The sequence below is a fragment of the Hyperolius riggenbachi genome, chromosome 10 (genome assembly GCF_040937935.1).
Source record: "Hyperolius riggenbachi isolate aHypRig1 chromosome 10, aHypRig1.pri, whole genome shotgun sequence".
Classification (NCBI taxonomy): Eukaryota; Metazoa; Chordata; class Amphibia; order Anura; family Hyperoliidae; genus Hyperolius; species Hyperolius riggenbachi.
The window spans coordinates 66,538,800-66,556,567 of record NC_090655.1 but is presented as its reverse complement, the minus strand read 5'-3'; the positions used below and the strand labels follow the sequence as shown (position 1 = coordinate 66,556,567).

At 45.2% G+C, this 17,768-nt stretch overlaps 1 protein-coding gene across 14 annotated transcripts in view; it reads left to right on the top strand.

Annotated features, from left to right (window-relative positions):
• The window catches only part of ABLIM1 (actin binding LIM protein 1), a 440,123-nt gene that overhangs the window by 395,178 nt on the left and 27,177 nt on the right, over positions 1–17,768 (top strand). For 8 of the 14 annotated variants that reach the window (XM_068257415.1, XM_068257412.1, XM_068257404.1 and 5 more), the window contains 4 exons: positions 1,902–2,048; positions 11,067–11,155; positions 14,402–14,498; positions 17,521–17,585. In XM_068257415.1, the coding sequence (XP_068113516.1) occupies positions 1,902–2,048; positions 11,067–11,155; positions 14,402–14,498; positions 17,521–17,585 (398 nt within the window). The remainder of the gene's footprint in view (positions 1–1,901; positions 2,049–11,066; positions 11,156–14,401; positions 14,499–17,520; positions 17,586–17,768) is intronic. The other 6 variants (XM_068257403.1, XM_068257406.1, XM_068257410.1 and 3 more) reach the window with 2 other exon arrangements.

Genomic DNA, 17,768 nt, shown 5'->3' with positions numbered 1-17,768 from the left:
TATATTAGACTTATGTCTCTGCTCCTAAAGTTTTATTTCTTAGCTGTACTACACATACAAATCATTATATCATAATTATTTTCCGTTTCAGTGTCTCTTTAAAAGCTTTTGTAATTGGAAAAACAAAAGTTTAACTTACCTGGTGCTTTTTGCAGCCCCCTGGAGTCATCCTTTGCCCACATGGTCCTTCGAAGACCCTCCAGCAAGTAACATCGACACCCTCACAGCTGGCCTGTCAGGGGCTACTGTGCGGATCCGGTTCCTGGGAGGGTTCTGTGCATTTGCAGTAGCAAACTTTACCGTACTGCGCACATGCAGAACGCTGCTGTGCATGGGGACGAGGCGCTGTTGGCCGGAGGGTCTTGGAGGGACGGCACAGGCACAGAATGACTGCAGGGGACTACAAGAAGCCCCAGGCAAATTCAACAGTTGTTTTTTTTTTCTCTTTAGATTTAAATATACATGGCCACCTGCATTGCATAGTGTGAACAACCTGTTTCTTCATAGCGGTCAGATCTCAAGAAACAGCCAATGGCTGAGGCAGGGTTCACACGTGACCATTTTGAATTATTTTTCCTGCATGCAGATTTGCATTAGAACCATTGTAAATCAATGGGCTCATTCACATCTAACGCAAATTTTCCCATGCAGGAAAAAATTTACAGCCTGCAGCATTTTGGCATTAGTCCGGTTGAGGGGACCCACGGCCGCTTCCTGCTTTCCTGCTTGCGGCATATTGGTCGCCGCTGCTAGTTTGAAAAAAAAAAATAAGGGGCACAGCAGAAAACACTAACCACATGACCAATCAAATGGGTTTAGTCAGAAGCAGTTCTTCCATTAAGCAATGTGAATCATGTGGTTCAGGGTGGCAACAATTAGAGAGCATCAAGAGGCGGCCCCCCCTCCCCAAATGTCTCCTTCCTTGCACTGTTTCCCCCTCCCTAGATGTGCAGCGCCGCTTCACTCACCTGCTCTCAGTATTCTAGCAAGGGGATTTCCATCTGCCTGTCCAGTATCCATGGCTACAGTGTTACCTCATGTGACCTGTTACGTGCTGCTGGGTCACATGAGGCACCACTGAAGTCAGAGAGCAAGCAGGAATTCACCTGTGGCTGGTAATCCCATCACTAATCTGCAGAAATCCGGTGAGTGACGCGGCGCTGGTACAGCACATACCTGGAATCCAGGGAACCAGAGCTGGGATACTGCAGGTCAGCCGGGAGGAGAAGCTGTCTTGGAGGAAGCAGAGGGAGGTAAGTGTAATGCCAGTGCCTGCAATGCTCAGCCCGATGTGTCTCGCCTCTCCGGTCTGGCTTTGCGCACATATAAACATTGTAAAGTGAGCGGGGGGGGGGGGGGGGGGGGGGGAGTGCAACAACACAATGTATTGCTTCAGGCAGCAAAAGTCTACAAACAGCCGTGGGTTTAGTAGTGGCACAAGGGGAGGTGGACACCACAGTGAGCGCTGTGCCCAAAGCCCAGTGGCATAAGGCGGCGGGCAAGGTTCCTTTTGTGCAAATTTAGTGTTTCCCACTGGGTCCCTGTTTCTTACAAATTAGTGGACATGACTAAATTGCAGGAAATAGCCACGTGAGGTTTTCCTCAACTAGACCAGTGCTATATATTTTTGGCACACTGCACACATTTTCTCATTAACAATCAGCTATTGTGGCAAAATGCATGCTTTGTAACAGAATATTTGTGTGCCAAAATATGCATGCATTTTTTAGTGCATGCAGGTGAATTTGTAGCCCATGAGTTGAATAGTGTAGTGATCTGTTAGGAGGAGGAGGGGTCACACTGTCCTGGTACACGGGGCTCTTAGTCACATGATGCAGAAGATTGGCATCTTTCACTTTCTACCCACTGAGCCAAACAAATTGATCCCTGATCCCCTCCAGATCCAGCTGCCATGGCAGCCTTCGCCAACAGCTCAGACGATATCATCAAGTCCTCCAAGTTCCCGGCTGCACACGCTCCAGCCCCCAACGAAGTCCCAAAGATTGAGACCGACTACTGGCCAGGCCCACCCTCACTCGCTGCCATAGGTAGGCAAAGCAAGTAACCCGTTATGACACACTCTCTTCCAATGTAACTGTGCCCAGGAAGGCTAGCAAGATAGCCTATCAATGCAGGTCTACAAAAATCTGCCACCCAAGCATTTGACTTAACTGAAGTGGTGAGGCCATTTGTGCTATCCTTGTAATTTATTGCATATGTGTAATGGGGTGTGCACCACAACAACCTCATCTCGCACATACTGTATTTCCTGATACAAGATGTGAAATCAGGATCACATATACCGGTACATGCATGGTTGGATGTATGACCAAAATGAGACCACATGGAGAGGATGGTGTGAGAAGGTAACTCCACTCAAAGCTGGACTTTATATGTAGGTGGGTGTCACCTCTCAGTTGATGATCTGATTTTGATCACTGTGCCCAAAAATGGCGACTGAGACCCCCTTTTAAAATTCCCAACAGCTGGGAAATAATTGGGCTGTAAAGCTCTTGCCATCAGAGTCTCCAGCATAGCAGTTCACTCGCTGTTCTCCACTGGTACCAGAAAATTCAGTGCAAGCACGATCTAATCATGCCTTGGTATAGAACCAATTTGTGGGGAAGCCAACCAGTATATTTTTATAATGTGAAAGTAAAGTGTAGTTCCAGGTGAGTGGGAATGTAACCCAGTCGGGCTCCAAACACACCGGTTCAGCTCAAAATGCCAACATACAGGAAAAAAGAAATAATGCCCTACAGCCCAAGAATACAGGACTCTGTTTTAATAGAAACGTCTAAACAATGTATACATACCTGGGGCTTCCTTCAACCCCCTTCAGGTCGACGTCTCTCTCGCCATCCTCCCGGGTAGCCTTGTTTCTCTGTTTTCATACAGCACAGGCCGAGCATGCAAATACCCCCCCTCCCCCCCATTGCACTCCCATCATTGGGAGAATTCTGTGCTTGCGTGGTAGAATTCTCCTGGCGATGGGGCTATGCGCGGCCTAGTTGCGCATTTGCAGCAGACGGTGTCTAAAGGCTTTATCAGGACAGAAAGAAGATTAAGGCGGCTCAGGAGGACGGCAAGGAAGTCATTCGGCCTGAAGGGGGCTGGAGGAAGCCCCAGCTATGTATACATTCTTTTAATTGTCTCAAGTTTCCTTTAAAGGAGTAATCAAGCAATATATTACCTACCCCCTGATCTTGCCTGGGGCTTCCTCCAGCCCCTTGCAGCTGATATGTCCCACGCCGCAGCCCCGCTCTCAGCCTCAGGCCCCCCACACGGGGCAGAGGGTGACCTCAAGGTCATCCTCTACGGCGCCTCTGCCAATCAAATCCCTGTTGTCCGTAGTGTACTGCGCAGGCGCAGTAGTTCTGCGCCTGCGTAGTACAGTCCGGACAACCTGGACTTGATTTGGACTTGATTGACAGTGCTGCTTGCGCAGAAAAGGACGCCTGGTGAGACACCATGCGGAGACCCTGAAAGCGAAGCTGCAAAGGGCTGGAGGATGCTCCAGGTAAGTAGATCGGGGGCTAGGTAATATTGCTTGATGACTCCTTTAAGATCATTAAAATAATAAATATTGCATAAAGTATGATGTCTGCAGGGAAAGTAAAATTACCAAAACAGTTTCAGGGAGACATCCTGTATCAAAGTTCAGATTTTACAGTAAAACATACACGGTCAATCAAGCTGTGACGCTATAGTGAGTATAGCCCAACGCATGTTTCACAGCTCAAGGCTGCCTCCCCAGAGCATAGGTTAGAAAATACACCAAAATACAGGAGAAATATAGCAACCAGATAAAACTAAATGCTTCTTAGATTAAATAAACTAGAAGGTTCAGATGGAGGCCTCCAAATCTTTTGAACCCCCCTCCCCAAGTGGTCTACCAGTGGCATAACTATAAATTATGGGGCCCTCCAGCAAAACTTTGATGGGGCCCCCCAATGTTAACATCCTTTCCCTTGCTTACTACCATTGGTGACCCTCACAGCCTGGGGGCTCATCTTGCAAGGGTCATAAAAATGTGGAAAAGAGTGGATATCGTAATCTTCACACCCATAACAAGTGTAGCCACAAAAACACCGGATCTGAAGGATGGACCTCTACAGAGAGAAAGAGTGAACTAGTAGTTAGGGCCCCCTTGCGGTTGTAGAAGCTGCTCCTTTGTAGTTACACCCCTGTGGTCTACTACTTCCTGTAGGAGAAGACATGGTCACTTGTGTGATTATATTTTACTCATACCACTTATCAGTGTGACCAGTCTATATTAACTGGACCAAACCACGGATGAGCCAACTTGCTTGCCTGAGCTTAAAGGGAAACTTCAGCCTAAACAAACATACTGTCATTAAGTTACATTAGTTATGTTAATTAAAATAGATAGGTAATATAATCTCTTACCCATCCTGTTTTAAAAGAACAGGCAGATGTTTGTTTTTTCATGGGGCAGCCATCTTTTTGGTTGAAAGGAGGTGACAGGGAGCATGAGAAGGTTCCAACTGTCCTGTGTCCTGACCACCCCTCACAGCTGCGCGCACTATGCTTCAAATCTCAAACTTAAAAAAAAAAAAAAAATTGCACCAAACAGCAGAAGGAGAACAACAACATTAGAAATCCCATCATGCTTTGCACAGCATCAGGGGAAACATGCCCAGGCAGTTTTCTTCTGTGCAGCTAAATATGAGGCTTGGGTAAGAAAAACAGTTCTGATGCTGTGAAACTGTTAAAGAGAACCCGAGGTGGGGATCGTACAAAGAAATCTATACACAGAGGCTGGGTCTGGCTATAGTGCCCAGCCTCTGTTGCTAGTTGAATCCCCCTAAGTGCCCCCTGCGCTCCGTTCTCCCCCCTATATCACAGACGCGCTCTCGGGCAATGTTTACCTCACTAATGTCACTCACGCCGCTCCCCCCGCCTCCTGCAGAGCGCCGGTCCCCGCCCATGTCCCTTCCCTCCAATCAGTGGCGAGGGAAGGGACATGGGCGGGGACCGGCGCTCTGCAGGAGGCGTGGGAGCGCCATGAGTGACACTAGTGAGGTAAATACAGCCCGCTGCGTGTCGCCAGCGTGGCTGTAATTTATGGGGGAGAGCGGAGCGCAGGGGGCACTTTGCGGGGATTCAACTAGCAACAGAGGCTGGGCACTATAGCCAGACCCAGCCGCTGTGTATAGATTTCTTTGTACGATCCCCACCTCGGGTTCTCTTTAAAGAAACACCAAGTCTTTTCAGTGCTGCTGAGTAGATTTTTAGTCTGGAGGTTTACTTTAAAGCTAATCTTATTGGTTGTTGTGGACAATTGTCCCATGGATAAGGCATGCCCAGGCTGGTAGCCCTGATTAATTGTCTAGAGACTCTAGAACAGTGGTCCTCAAACTAAGGCCCGCGGGCCGAATGTGGCCCCCTGAGGCTTTTTTACAGGCCCCACACACACAAAATGCATTATAGATGCGGTCAGCTACATCTTTAAATATTGGTGGTCCGCATATAGAATGAAGCCAGAAAGCAGTAATTCGCTGGTTTCCAATCAAATTCCACATCAGGTGACACTGCTGTCCAATTGGAACGCATGTTGTCACCTGGGTATGCTTCACTTACTGGAGCACAAAGACTTCTACATCATTTTATGTATACTCCGGCCCCCCAGCAGTCTGAAGTATGTTGAAGTTGTGAACGAAGAGTCTGCTCACTAGGGGGCTCCACCATCCTACCTGTGCTGCCATTTTCTCATATATCCCCCACATGCATGTAGGAACCTCATCAATGCTCATTAAAAGACCCACATATCTGTGTTGTGCTCAGATGTATGTGTATGTTTGTTTTACTGTGTTTTTCATCCTTTGTGTATCAGAAATCACAAATTGTTCTGTGTAAAGATGCCCCTACACATAAGATGAACATTGCCCAGTGACAGATTGCAGAGTAATTGTGTGTCTGTTGGGATTCCCCCATACAGCACGAACATTCGGGAATGGTAATCTTATGTCTATGGGTATCATAGCATTTCCATGCTACTTAATCCAACTGTAATTGGCAGGAATCAATTGGTTCCCCTGCACTGTAATCATTACTGGAATCACAACTATCCCCGGAGCATTTTAACGCTATAGTCCAACCTGGGAGGAGCTGAGAGCAATGGAGCCTGTGTCAGAACATTATTGCCGTCGGTGTCCCCTATGAATAAATTGCATAGAGATGAACAGTTACCCAAAGAAGGTTCACGGAGAAACAATGGTCACTTTATCAGTTTCTATTTTGATTGGCTGCTCAGGATCATGTGATGAGGTCTCACATTTGCTTCTTGTACATAATAAAAAAAGACCAGCCAATCAAAGGAGTGCAAATCAGTCACCTGATAAATAAGCCCCTCGGGTTTGGCTTTAACTAAAGCCAGGAAGAAGTATGGGATTGCAGAAAGCAGTAAAGACCAGAGAGAGGTTCTAACTCTTCCTATGTCCATCCAGAACTGAAAGGTTACTTAAAGGGGCACATTTAAAATGCATATGATCAGACACATACACATTCCCCAGATAAAACACACCATATTTTGTTTTTGTTACTTCCTGTATAGCTGTCACAGCTACACTTCCTGTGCAGCTGTTACAGTATGTATTATGATCGGACAGGTTTTGGATTAGTCCATATCCTCATGGGGGAGTCTCAAAGTTTTCTTGGTTCAGAAAGCACCTATACAAAAATGCCAGCCAGTCTTCCCGCTTACATACATAGTATTCCTGCAGCTGGACTGTAGCATTGTTATTCAAGGGGTGCTTTTAAAAATAAAAGAAATCCTAAAACTCCCCATGAGATGGACTAGTCTAACTCCTTTTCCTAGGTGAGATTTTCAAACTTGTCAATAAAATGCCTTATAAACCACCAGAAAGCAAAAAAAAAATTATCCAAAAATTTTTGACAGTACGGTACTTTTTTTGTTTTGCCTACGTATTGGTACTTTTTCTTTTGCAAAGTTCTGGGAAAATTATTTTAAATGAAACATGAAAAATTATCTCCTGGGAGAAAACTTAGGAGAAATAGTTGATTACATATGAGCCACAGATGGGTAAGCCCTCTGCCAACTCATCTATTTGAATAAATGTGGAGATAAGCAGACTGCGCTGGTAGACTGATCCCTTCAATAATAATCAGTCTCTTCTTCTGTAACAGTCTGACACAGACAATGAAAAAAAACCTGCTTTAATGTGTGTATGAACAACAACAATCTCCGGTTGTTTCCAGAGGAAGTTAGAGCCAATATAAAAGATTGATCCGTCTTTAATGCTGCAGCTGTGTTATGCAGCCCTCACTTCCAGTGACGCTGCTATAAAACTATAAATAGTACTGAACAGACAATATCCACATTGATGGGAGACATCTATAGAGAGGGTCATTCAGTGCTATAAAATAGCAACACACGCAACATATCCGACATCTCAGCCACTTTACACAGACTTTACCATCTGCAGCATCTTCTCCATACAGTAACTCTGTACAGTGACACCCTGGATCAACCCTGTAGCACAACATAAGGGATTATAACTGCTGCCATGGCCCAGCATAAACTCAAGTGCGACTCAAAGGTCGCAGTCCATAAATTCACCTATTAAAACTTAACTTTTACACATTTCTGTAAAACAAGTTAAACATTATACCATGGGCTTGTTGTCTGGGGATTGCATGTGCAAGAGTTCACAGACTGTTCCCGTTTTCAGATTTCCTCTTCTTTGTATAGAAAAAGTTTGCAGTTACGGGCAGTATACTTAGCACGCATGTGGGGCAATGGGAATGTTCGTTGAAAATCCCTCCACAGTGGTGGGACTACAAGTCATGGGGGGCATTCGTGCAGAAATGGGGCTGGAAAATTTGGATGCAGGGGGAAGCTGAAAAAATGGCTCACCCTGCTCCTGCAAAAGTTCCGGTGGCGTTAATTACTATTCAGGGGGAAAGACATAATTCGCCTGCCAGCTATTGCTAACGGACGAATTATGCTTTTTTTTAAAAGGGACTCTGAGCTGAAAAAAGAAAAAGATTTTATACATACCTGAGGCTTGCCCCATCTGCTCGGATCACTCCCACATCGCTGCCCGCAGCTTCAGGAACCGGGTCCCATCACTGACATCAGTCGGGCCAGTCTATGCAGAAGAAGTGCGCCCTCTAAGATACGCAAACAGCGCACTTCTCTTAGACTGGCTCTGACTGACGGAAGTGCGGGGACCCGGTTCCCAAAGCTGCAGGCAGCAGAGGACGGCGGCATGGGAGCAATCGGAGTGGATGGGGCTGGAGGAAGCCCCAGGTATGTATAAAATATTTTTAATTTTCCAGCTCTGGTACACTATAAGGTAATTTTGGCTCAGTCTTCTGGCGTTGCCCAAAATCCTGTCTGAGCGCCACTATAGCCGTAATTCACATTACAGCCTTTGATGGGGCATGGTGCGACCAAATTTCCCTGCGTGTGTGTGTGTGTGTGGGGGGGGGGGGGGTGCCAATGGATATTATTCAGGATATTATGATTATAGATTATTAGACAGTTATATAACACCAGCATATTACATGGCTATTTAGAATCGCAGCATTTCAGACAGACAATCTGCTGTGTATATACAATAAAAGGATAAAAACAAGGGTAAGACAAGGTAATACTGCATACCCAAAAGGACATACATAACAGAAAGGCAAAGACAAACAGTAATTCATGGCTCAGCCATAAGAATTTACAATCTAAAGAAATAGAATGGTGAATCATCAGATGAAGGGGATCAGTGAGCTCTGTCCACTGATTAGGTACAGGGTGGCGCATTCCACCCCAAATAATAATTTCACCATCTGTCTGCCACCAGCGTGAGCATACAGGCAGATGCACAAGTATACAGGCAAATGTTCAAGTGTACAGGCAGGTGCACAAGCAAACAGGCAGATAAGCAAGCATACAAGCAGATGTGTGAGCATACAGGCAGATACATGAGTAGACAGGCAGATGCGTGAGCATACAGGCGGGTGCGCAAGCGTACAGGCAGATACATGAGTACACAGGCAGATGAGCGAGCATACAGGCAGGTGTGCAAGTGTACAGGCAATGATGGGCTCACTAATGCTTAGTTTGCAAGGGGACGTTGACTCAGGACGTGCCGTAAAAACTGCTGTTCAAAAAGTCACATGACCCGCACACCACCTGACCAGGTAAGGCTTCACATATACTAAGTACTGTTTCATGCTGCAAATTGCGATTTTCTCTGGCTACTAGGTATACATGGAGAATTGCAGTAGAAATGCAAAATGGTTTCCACAAGTTTCATAATTTTGAAGATACTCTTGTGTATCGCATGCAATTGGAAATGGATTGCGAAAAATTATGTATAAGGGGGCCCAATAACGAATGCTCAAAAAAATGCAGCAGGCAGGTTGTTTACGATCAGCCACGATTAGATCGTCATCCGATCACACTAGTGTAAACTGGTTCCTGTGGTTTCCATCACTTTGCAGATGCCCTTTTGCAATTTGTAAAAGATCTGAACCATAGTGTGAAACGGTTTCAACACACAGTTCTGTTCAGCGTATGCCACTTACTAACCCATGACCATAGATATCTGACAGAGCAGTGTATGCCACATATGCCGACCCATAACTGTAGACACTTTGTGTACAGTCTGTGCATCTTTGTACGTGCAAGCCTCAAAAAAACAAGCTTACAGCACATTTATAGGAACCAATAAAAGTAAAGTTTTAAGAGGTGAAGTATTTATGGGCTACGTAGTGAATCATTCCTATTTATCCTTTTTAAAGAGGAACATAAACTAAGAAGGATATTGATTTTTTCCTTTTAAGGCTGCTTTCACAGCGAGACGTTACAGGTGCACGTTAGTGCAGCCTGTAACGCAGCCCACCGCACAGTAATGAAAAATCAATGGGCTGTTCACAGTGCCCACGTTGCGTTACATTGCTGTGCATTCTACGTGGCTAAGCCGCGTTAGACTGTTTGCACATGCTCAGTAGTATTGGAGGAGGACTCCTCGGCCAGGCACATGGCTAATTCATTATTCACTGCACGGTGTGACTTGCAGTGTTTACTTCCTGGAGCGGCGCTCTGTGCGGCAATTGGCCGGCGGGACCACGTGATGCCGCATGCGTCCAAGAGTACGCATCACAGGATATGTGAAGAGCCGCTCAGCGCGGCTAAATGTAACGTCCAGCTACAACCACACTATGCGTTGCGTTAGCTGCGCGTTATGCAACCTTAACATAGCACCTAACGCAACGTCTTAGTGTGTAAGTAGCCTAAAAGAATACCAGTTGCCTGACTCTCCTGCTGATCCTGTGTCGCACCTCAACAAGCATGCAGATCAGTTGCTCTGACTGAAGTCAGACTGGATTAGTTGCACGCTTGTTTCAGGTGTGTGATTCAGCCACTACTGCAGCCAGCTTGTTTCAGGTGTATGATTCAGCCACTACTGCAGCCAAAGAGATCAGCAGGCCTGTCATGCAACTGGTATTGTTTAAAAGGAAACATCCATATCCCTCTCAGTCCCTGTAAAGGACAACTGAAGTGAGAGGAGTATGGAGGCAGACATATTTATTTCATTTTATTCCCTGGCAGTCCTGCTTGACCCTCTGCCTGTAATACTCTTAGCCATAGACCCTGAAAAAGCATGCAGATCAGGTGTTTCTGACTGAAGGCTGACTAGATTAGCCGCATGCTTGTTTCCGGTGTATGATTCAGACACTACTGATGCCAAGAATATCAGCAGGACGGCTAGGCAACTGGTATTGTTCAGAAGGAAATAAATATGCCACCCTCCATATCCCTCTTATTTCAGGTTCCCTTTAACTGCCTCTTGGATGGGGCTGGTGAAATTAGAAGAATTGCCTGCTCATCACTAGGACTAGCAATGTAGCTGAGGCCTGGTGCTTCCTGTGCCTTGTGCCCCAGCTTAGGTTGCGGGTGAATTAGTAGGCAAGGTGGGGATTTAACCAGTGGATGCCCCAGTTGTCTGGCTGAATTATTGCTGGCTGTGTACATTGTGTCTGTGCAGAGAAATGTAAAATAATCCCTGTTTTTCGGGGACCAGGAGACCCCAGAAGGAGGTCGAGTGCCCGGGAGGAGGACGATGAGGAGCTGCAGAGACGTCGTCAGTTGCAGGAAGAGCAGTTAATGAAGGTGAGACGCTGTCCGTTCTCAAGAGATCTTGTGATGGTCATGTCTAGGAGAACTCATGGAGAAGCATGTCTAGGAGAACTCATGGAGAAGCATGTGATAGGTTGGATCATCTGATTAGCAAAGCTCTGATTTGCTGTGATCACATCTTGCTTTAGCACATGATCATGACTAGCAAATCAGAGACTTACATATCTATCACATGACTAAATGGATCACATGATTCACCATGAGTTCTAGACATGACTATCACTACTTTGTGACTTCTTACAGGCTGGGAGAACACTTGTCTGTGCCGAAAAGCATGCATTTTCTAGGCATGTGTGTTTGTCTGTATTTGCATTTTTGAATGCATGTTTTTGTTTCCGTTTTTCATGCATTTTCCATGTATTTACGTTATTTATCTGCCTTTGAACAGAGGAAAATGACATTACAGGTAGACCCCGGTTAATGAACGAGGTAGGGACTGTAGGTTCGTTCTTAATCTGAATCTGTTCTTAAATTGAAACATTGTGCCATCTCGGTCCCCTGTGCCTCCAATGTCCCCCTCTGTGTCACCTCAGCCCTCTGTACCTCCTTATACCAGTACAAAAGCCATTTGAATTTTTTAAAATCTATTTTCTCAAAATCCACAAGTGCAATTTGAAAAAAAAATGTTTGACTTGTTCCCATGGAAACGCAGAATCCATGCCGTTTGTATCGGCGGGTCGTTTGTAAGTCGGGGACTTTCTGTCCTTAATCTGTTTTTACCACAATGCATACCTTTGCAACCCCATAAGAAGCTATTGAATGTGAACCAAATGTGATTTGCATACAGTGTGCGGCAAATAGGAACTTTCTGTGCGATATTAAATCGCACATAAAATCTCATTGCGAATCGCACAGCAATTTGTGTGGCCCGTAAACTAACATTAAGTGTGACTTTGCATTCATATTCCACTATGCGGGAAAGTGCATGTGAATCAAGTGTGCTCCCAGCCTAAAGTCAAATTTTACCACATCCATGTAGTAGGAGGGTCAACAGATATTGAGTACTAAGAGCAGACTGTGTAGGTGAACCCTCATACTACATAGAAGTGTTTATATTGGTCAGTGATTGGCCAATCATAATTGAAATGTGTGTACCAGGCTTTAGAGAAGTGAGGTTACTTTACTAAAATAATTCTTATCTGATAATAAAGGGTGCATACACACATCCAATTTGAACGACCAATTTTACCACCTCCGTATAGTATGAGGGAAACCTATTTTGAATACTATGAACAGGTTGTGTAGGTAAGCTCTGACACTACATGGAACTTGTCACATTGGCCAATCAATATTGGATGTGTGTCTTCACCCAAGCACAGGACAACAAGTAATCTGGAAAAGCTGGCCTGTGTTTACTAATATATACTGTACTTTCTGCTGTTAAAGGACAATGGAAGTGACATGATGAGATAGACATGTGTATGTACAGTGCCAAGCACACAAATAACTGGCTGTGTTTCTTCTTTCTCTGTCTGAGAGAGTTAAAAAGCAGGTATGCAAGTGACAGTCTGGGTCAGACTAAAGCATACCCTCACTGATTAGTAATTACAGATATAAAATACTTTCCAGGCAGCAAAGTTATAAAAAGGGTCAAATAATTCATAGATTTTAGCTCTGGCATACTTCAGTGAAGGTGTCATTGAGCAGAGACAATGAAACCGTAAACTTAAAAACTATATTACCCCCTTGGCGGTATGAAAAATACCGCCAGGGGGCAGCGCAGCAGTTTTTTTTTTTATTTTATTTTTTTTAAATCATGTAGCAAGCCCAGGGCTCGCTACATGATAGCCGCTACTCAGCGGCATCCCCCCAGCCCCGCCGATCGCCTCCGGCGATAGGCGATCAGGAAATCCCGTTCAAAGAACGGGATTTCCTGGAGGGCTTCCCCCGTCGCCATGGCGATGGGGCGGGATGACGTCACCGACGTCGGGACGTCATTGGGAGACCCGATCCACCCCTTGGCGCTGCCTGGCACTGATTGGCCAGGCAGCGCAGGGGTCTGGGGGGGGGGGGGCCGCGCACCGCACCGGATAGCGGCGATCGGGCGCACGGCGGCGGCGATCGGGGTGCTGGCGCAGCTAGCAAAGTGCTAGCTGCGTCCAGCAAAATAAAAATTATGAAAATCGGCCCAGCAGAGCCTGAGCAGCACCCTCCGGCGGCTTACCACGTGTCACACACGGGGTTACCGCTAAGGAGGTTAAAATATAAAATGAAACTGTGGGATATCTAAAAAAAAGTAATTTTTAGGAGGAGGAGGATGGATACAGTGGTTTTTCTTATCAGTTTATTTTGACCTTGGATGTCCTTTAAGCGTCAAAAGGTTACAACTTGGGTCATATCATAAAAGGGCAGTGAGCTAAGGCTTGTACACACCCGCAACTTAGGTCATTCAAGTTTATTTTTAGTACCTTTCCCCATTGTGTACAGGAGACCCCAACTTCTGCTAAAAACTTGGGAGTGATTGCAAATGCTAAAAATCATTCCTGATCACTGTACACACATCAAATTTTGATTGGCCAATTTTACCACTTCCATATAGTATAAGCTGCAACAGATTTTGAATACTATGAACAGATTTTGTAGGAAAGCTCTCATACTGCATGAAGTGGTAATATTGGCCAATAATTGACCAATGAGAATTGGATGTCTATATGCATCCTTAGTAGCTCATTCTCACTTGTCCTCCCCCTTTCCCTCTCCAAAGAGCACTGCATGTCGATACACAGGTTGCCTGTATTGCTGCTGTGTCCAGGTTATGTCAGGTAACAGTTCTAGGTAGCTTTGGCTTACTTTCACCCTGTCATGTTGCATTGCAATGGACAGTATAGTCGCGTAGCAACCACAATTCGATTACATTGTAATGGTGTGTTCACACCGGCATGTTATATTTTATCCTCCAACGCAATTACAGTTACTTTGAAATTATAAAGAATAGTAATTAGAAAGATAGCTGATAAGCTTAGTGGCTGGATGGTGTACTGTTTAAGGGCTCTGCCTCTGACACAGGAGACCAGGGTTTGAATCTTGGCTCTTATTGTTCAGTAAGTCCGCACCTATTCAGTAAGGGGTCTTTGGGCAAGACTCCCTAACGCTGCTACTGCTCAGAGAGCTTTGAGATCTGCCAGGTGAAAAGCGGAGTATAAATGTTATTTATCTTAGATATTATGAGGTTAGCAGTAGTAAAGTTATTACAGAACTTTCCATATATTCTGTCTACAGCTGAATTCGGGCCTGGGCCAGCTAATACTGAAAGAAGAGAAGGAGAACCGGGAGCGACCACACTCAGCGGGACGGTACGATCCCGCCGTCATATCTGGTGAGTCCTTCCTACTGTTTTGTTGCTTTGGTCCTTCTAGGATTCTGTAGACTTAAAGCTGTGCTATTCAGTCCATGCACAGAAAGACAGTCACTTGACTGAGGAGGCTGCGCGCCTTCTCGCTCTGCGCAGCTCATAAAGAATTATAACTTCACCATGCTCAGAATGCTCCTGGCAGCCGGGACAGCGCATGTGCTGTAGTGTGTAACCCAGCCAGGTCAGAGACTAGTTAGAGTGACCGAGACGCAGTGGGCCCGGAAGACACTGAGGGGCCTCAGACTAAAGAGGTAATTAAAAATCGACTTTTTTCACCCCCAGTTCAGGTGTGCTTTAAAGAGACGCGGAGACAAAGTTTGAGAAAAGATTTATACATACCTGGGGCTTTTTCCAGCCCCCTTCGCAGCGATCACTCCCACACCGTCTTCCTCCGCCTCCTCGTCCCATTTCAAGCTTTGATAGCCTGGCCAGTCAGGGTGCACAGCGCATGTGCGACCTGGCCGTGTGCACACACCCTGCTCCTGTGGCCTGGAGCACATACCTCTGGCTCCTGAGACATATCACGTGATCGGGAAGTATGGAAGCACAGAGCATGCGACTGCTGGGAAGAACAGAAGAGACAAAGTATTGCTGGAGCAAGTAAATATTACACTGCTCCGCTGCACTACTTTGCTATGTGGGCAGATGGTGTAGGAGTAGGGGGAAGGTGAGTGTGTTTTACCAGCCAGAAGGGGGCGTTGGGGATTATGGATTCCAGGAGGGGGGCCCATGCTAACTTTTTTCTTTGGGGGGGGGGGGGGGGGTTTCCATGGGTTATTGCTGCACCCTGGTTCAATCAGAAACACTGTCACCAGTGAGCTCCTCTGAACAGCCAATGTGCTGCCTTTCTTTTACTGCTTACAATGATGCACATTTGAAGCTCTTGAGGGCCACATAAAATGGCAAGGAGGGACGCATTCGGCCGCAGGCCTTGCGTTTCACACCTGTGCTCTAAACAATCAACATAAAAGTTGAATATTACCCTACTGCCCAAGCACAAACCCACTGGCACCTGCACAGTGTGGCCACATGTGTACACAGAGGGGGCATGGCCACAAAGATATCAACAGCAGAGGGGTCGTGGAGGATCGGGGATGCCTCTGGAGGGGTGTGGCTTCCCCCTACTAAGGTAAGTATGTAATTGATTTTTTTTTCAAAGTTACAGGTACTTTAAGAGATGGAGGACACAGCATGCAGCAGGAAGGGAAGTGGACTCTGCCCCATCAGGCTTATAGTCTAAGAGCATAGAATTCAGTAGATAAGAGAGGTATCAGCATTATGAGGTGTTGAGCATCAGTTGGAAGGTAGAGCGTGGAGGAGGATAGGTTGGAAATTCTGAAGAATTTTGGGGGGGCCATTTAAACGTGGTTGGTGGTGGGATGAAGTCACAGGGTGCTGCAGGGAATTCTACTGAAAATGGGCAGCTCAAGAGAAGTCTTGTAGCCGTGCTTGGGAGGTGCTTTATAAGTGAGGAGCTTGCAAAAACACAAAAGACAAATTGAGAGCACTTAAGGTACTCACAAAGGTGGGTTACCCCTAAGGCAACCACTGTATTGGTAGGTGGGGATATTACACCCCAGACAGGAAGGAGGACATGGTGACATACAAGTAGAACTAATTTAACAGAGATGCCATTTATGTCAGCGGAATACACGGTTCATGACTCCAAAAATTGAATCCAATTTCTGGAATCACGAATCGTGTATTCTGCTGACGTAATTGACTGTCTGGTCTTCTGGGGAGGTAAGTCCACCCACCACTACCTACCTTTTTAAACCGTTTTTACATATTTAAAATGTACACTGGCACCTCTGTTAAATAAGTTCTGCTTATAAGGCATTATTGAAGTAGTGGAGGGGGGCAGTTTGGCATATATTAATTTATAACCTCAGACACATACTGTATATACTCAAATACAAGTCGACCTGGTGTACAAGTTGACTCCAATATTCAACCCTCTTAAAGAGACACTGAAGCGAACATTTTTTTTATTATATAATGATTTGTATGTGTAGTACAGCTAAGAAATAAAACATTAGGAGCAGAGACATAAGTCTAATGTTTTCAGTACAGGAAGAAAACTAGTTAAGAAACTAGTTATATATGCAAATAAGCCATTGAGATTCACGACTTTCAGAGTCGCAGCGAGCTCTGTCTTCTGAAGGTTGTTATCTCAACTGTCAGTCACTATATTGTTTTTTCTTCTGCATAGGACAGGTCAAAAGTTCACAGCCTGCTCTGTAAAAAATCATTTAGAATGCTGAGTAGTGTGTAAACTGCAAATATTAGAGAATGATGCATTATTATAAAAACACTATATAATTGAAAATAAAAATGAGAATATTTTCTTTGCTTCTAATATTCTAGTATTTATCCATACTACACAACCAATTCATTATATCATAATTTTTTTTTTCACTTCAGTGTCTCCTTAAGCTGGAATGTATTGACTCAAGTATAAGTCTACCCAGCAAAGTTAATGACTGCACTTGGGGCTTAGGAGGGGTAAATGATTACACTGTATACAATATTGCAGCCTTTGACCCCTCCTGTTCCTTAAATGCAGCCAATAACTCCTCCAGGCCCCCCAAGTGCTGCAATTATTCACTCCCTTTTATGCAGCCCAGTATCCCCCTCCGCCCCTTTCCTTGATAATTGTTGTGGCCAGGACTTTCAGACCTGTGTTTTCTTGGCATTTCCTTTCCTGAAAGTATCACTTCCCACAGGGTAAATTGCTGCAAATGGGAAGGTCACTGTTAGTACACACATTACTCATTGTGCTCAGTGTTGCTCATGACTCGTGTATAATACCGATACTTTTATAAAGTGAATCAGACCTAAATTTCTAGACTTATACTCGAGTATATACAGGTATATAGGATATCCATTTTCTCCATGTGCAGCTTTTCATACTCGGATACATTTTTCTAGACAAACAGCTTCCCAACACAAATGTTAGATTATGACAACTATTTACTTTTCACAGCTCTACACTCTGATGCATCAAAGACCTCATCTCTGCCAGGGTATGGAAGGAATGGCCTGCATCGGGTAAGAGAGTCACTATAGAGTAACAAGTGATTATGTCTGTTATACTTTATGCTTGTGCTGTTTTTGGGTCTCTAGTACAGTAAATGCTGCTTCACTCGGGCACCTGATAATTATTGGCCTATCTCGTAAGTGAACCATTAGGTTTCTTGTGTTAGAAACATCAGGGGAGCTTAGTGAGTGGGT